General features: G+C 49.3%; 1 protein-coding gene across 1 annotated transcript; it reads right to left on the bottom strand.

Annotated features, from left to right (window-relative positions):
- Window positions 1–63: 63 nt before the first annotated feature.
- Window positions 64–1205, bottom strand: spp2 (secreted phosphoprotein 2; the record flags this gene model as incomplete). The annotated part of the gene is given in 4 exon segments (XM_014332910.2): window positions 64–177; window positions 478–600; window positions 677–804; window positions 887–1205. Coding segments are annotated over 4 exon segments (417 nt in total), but the record flags the coding sequence as incomplete, so codon positions are not given.
- Between the last annotated feature and the right edge of the window lie 6 nt (window positions 1206–1211).

Raw genomic sequence — 1211 nt, 5'->3', positions numbered from 1 at the left:
CTGTGCATAAAGGGCAACAACTGTTTGGCTCTTTAATTTGTGCCGCTCTGACTCTTGACTCACCTCCTCGCTGCTCTCTGAGCTGGAGCTGGAGCTGCCATCGTGGCCGCACCTCAGAGAGACCACCTGGGGAGACCTGGCCATCATTCGTACCCGGGTGGAACAGGTGAAGGAGGGCTGAAGGTGGGTAAAAGAGAAAGAAACAAGAAAAAACCCTGCTTTATTAGTCTGAGTGTTATTTCTTTAAATTCCATGGTGGCCGCTGTCCCGTCAATCACACAGGGGCACGTTCTGGCCCAGTAAACTCGTGCCAATGTAAACAACAGGCTGTAGCACTGAGTCAACATGTGTCCACACCAGGATACAGATATCAGCCCTTCACAGGGAACCATCCACATAATATTCCAGCTTCTGACGTGGCTAATTTGTTTATTATCTCACTGAAGTATTTGGAAAGCATTGGTTTAAATGTCTCACCACAAAGAAGCCGGGCCTGAAGGCACAGGCCTGAGGGTCATCTTGGGAAGTCTTTGCACACTGAGTCTCCTTAATCCGAAAAACCATCAGCAGGTCGACGGTGTCCAGGCCCGTGGGGATGACCTGTCACACGTGGGATATTCAGGACAAATCAGCTGTTGCCATACTGTTAAATGCATTAAGCACACAACAGGCTCACCTTTGCGACAGAGCCTGTAGTGACCCGGTAAAGGTGGCTGGCAGCATACACAGAGTTGACCTCTGCCAAAGCTGCTCCCAGAGCGCTGTCTGCCGCAGACTGCAGCTCAGAGTTGTGAAGTGGGATGCCTTCAAAGTCACAGACGAGGAGGAGGGAAAGGTGAAGTTACTGAATCTTATTTTGAAGTGATCAGGACAGAAAGTTACTCACCTGTGCATCCAAGAGACAGCAGCAGGGCTGGGAGGAGCACGTATGACTTCATCTTGACGATGGGCACCAAACCAAAATGCCTCAAAGGTTCATCTACTTCTCTCTAAATATACTCAGCACTGAACCTGTGCACCGCCTCTTAAACTCCATAACCCCTTAAAAAAAAAGCCTCCCTCTCTTGCACTGTCCTGTCTGCCCAGCTTCCTTTTATGTCCTTTGGGTGCATTCCAGTACCCACACTACCATACGATGTCCTAATACACTGTACGTCAAATGCAATGTGACAAACAACCGGGATGTCCTGCTGCATGCAATATGTTAGGCA

The sequence above is a fragment of the Haplochromis burtoni genome, unplaced genomic scaffold, assembly GCF_018398535.1.
Source record: "Haplochromis burtoni strain Fernald_Lab_line unplaced genomic scaffold, NCSU_Asbu1 Contig_40, whole genome shotgun sequence".
Classification (NCBI taxonomy): Eukaryota; Metazoa; Chordata; class Actinopteri; order Cichliformes; family Cichlidae; genus Haplochromis; species Haplochromis burtoni.
The sequence above is the reverse complement of the archived record's forward strand: the minus strand, read 5'-3'. Positions and strand labels throughout refer to the sequence as shown.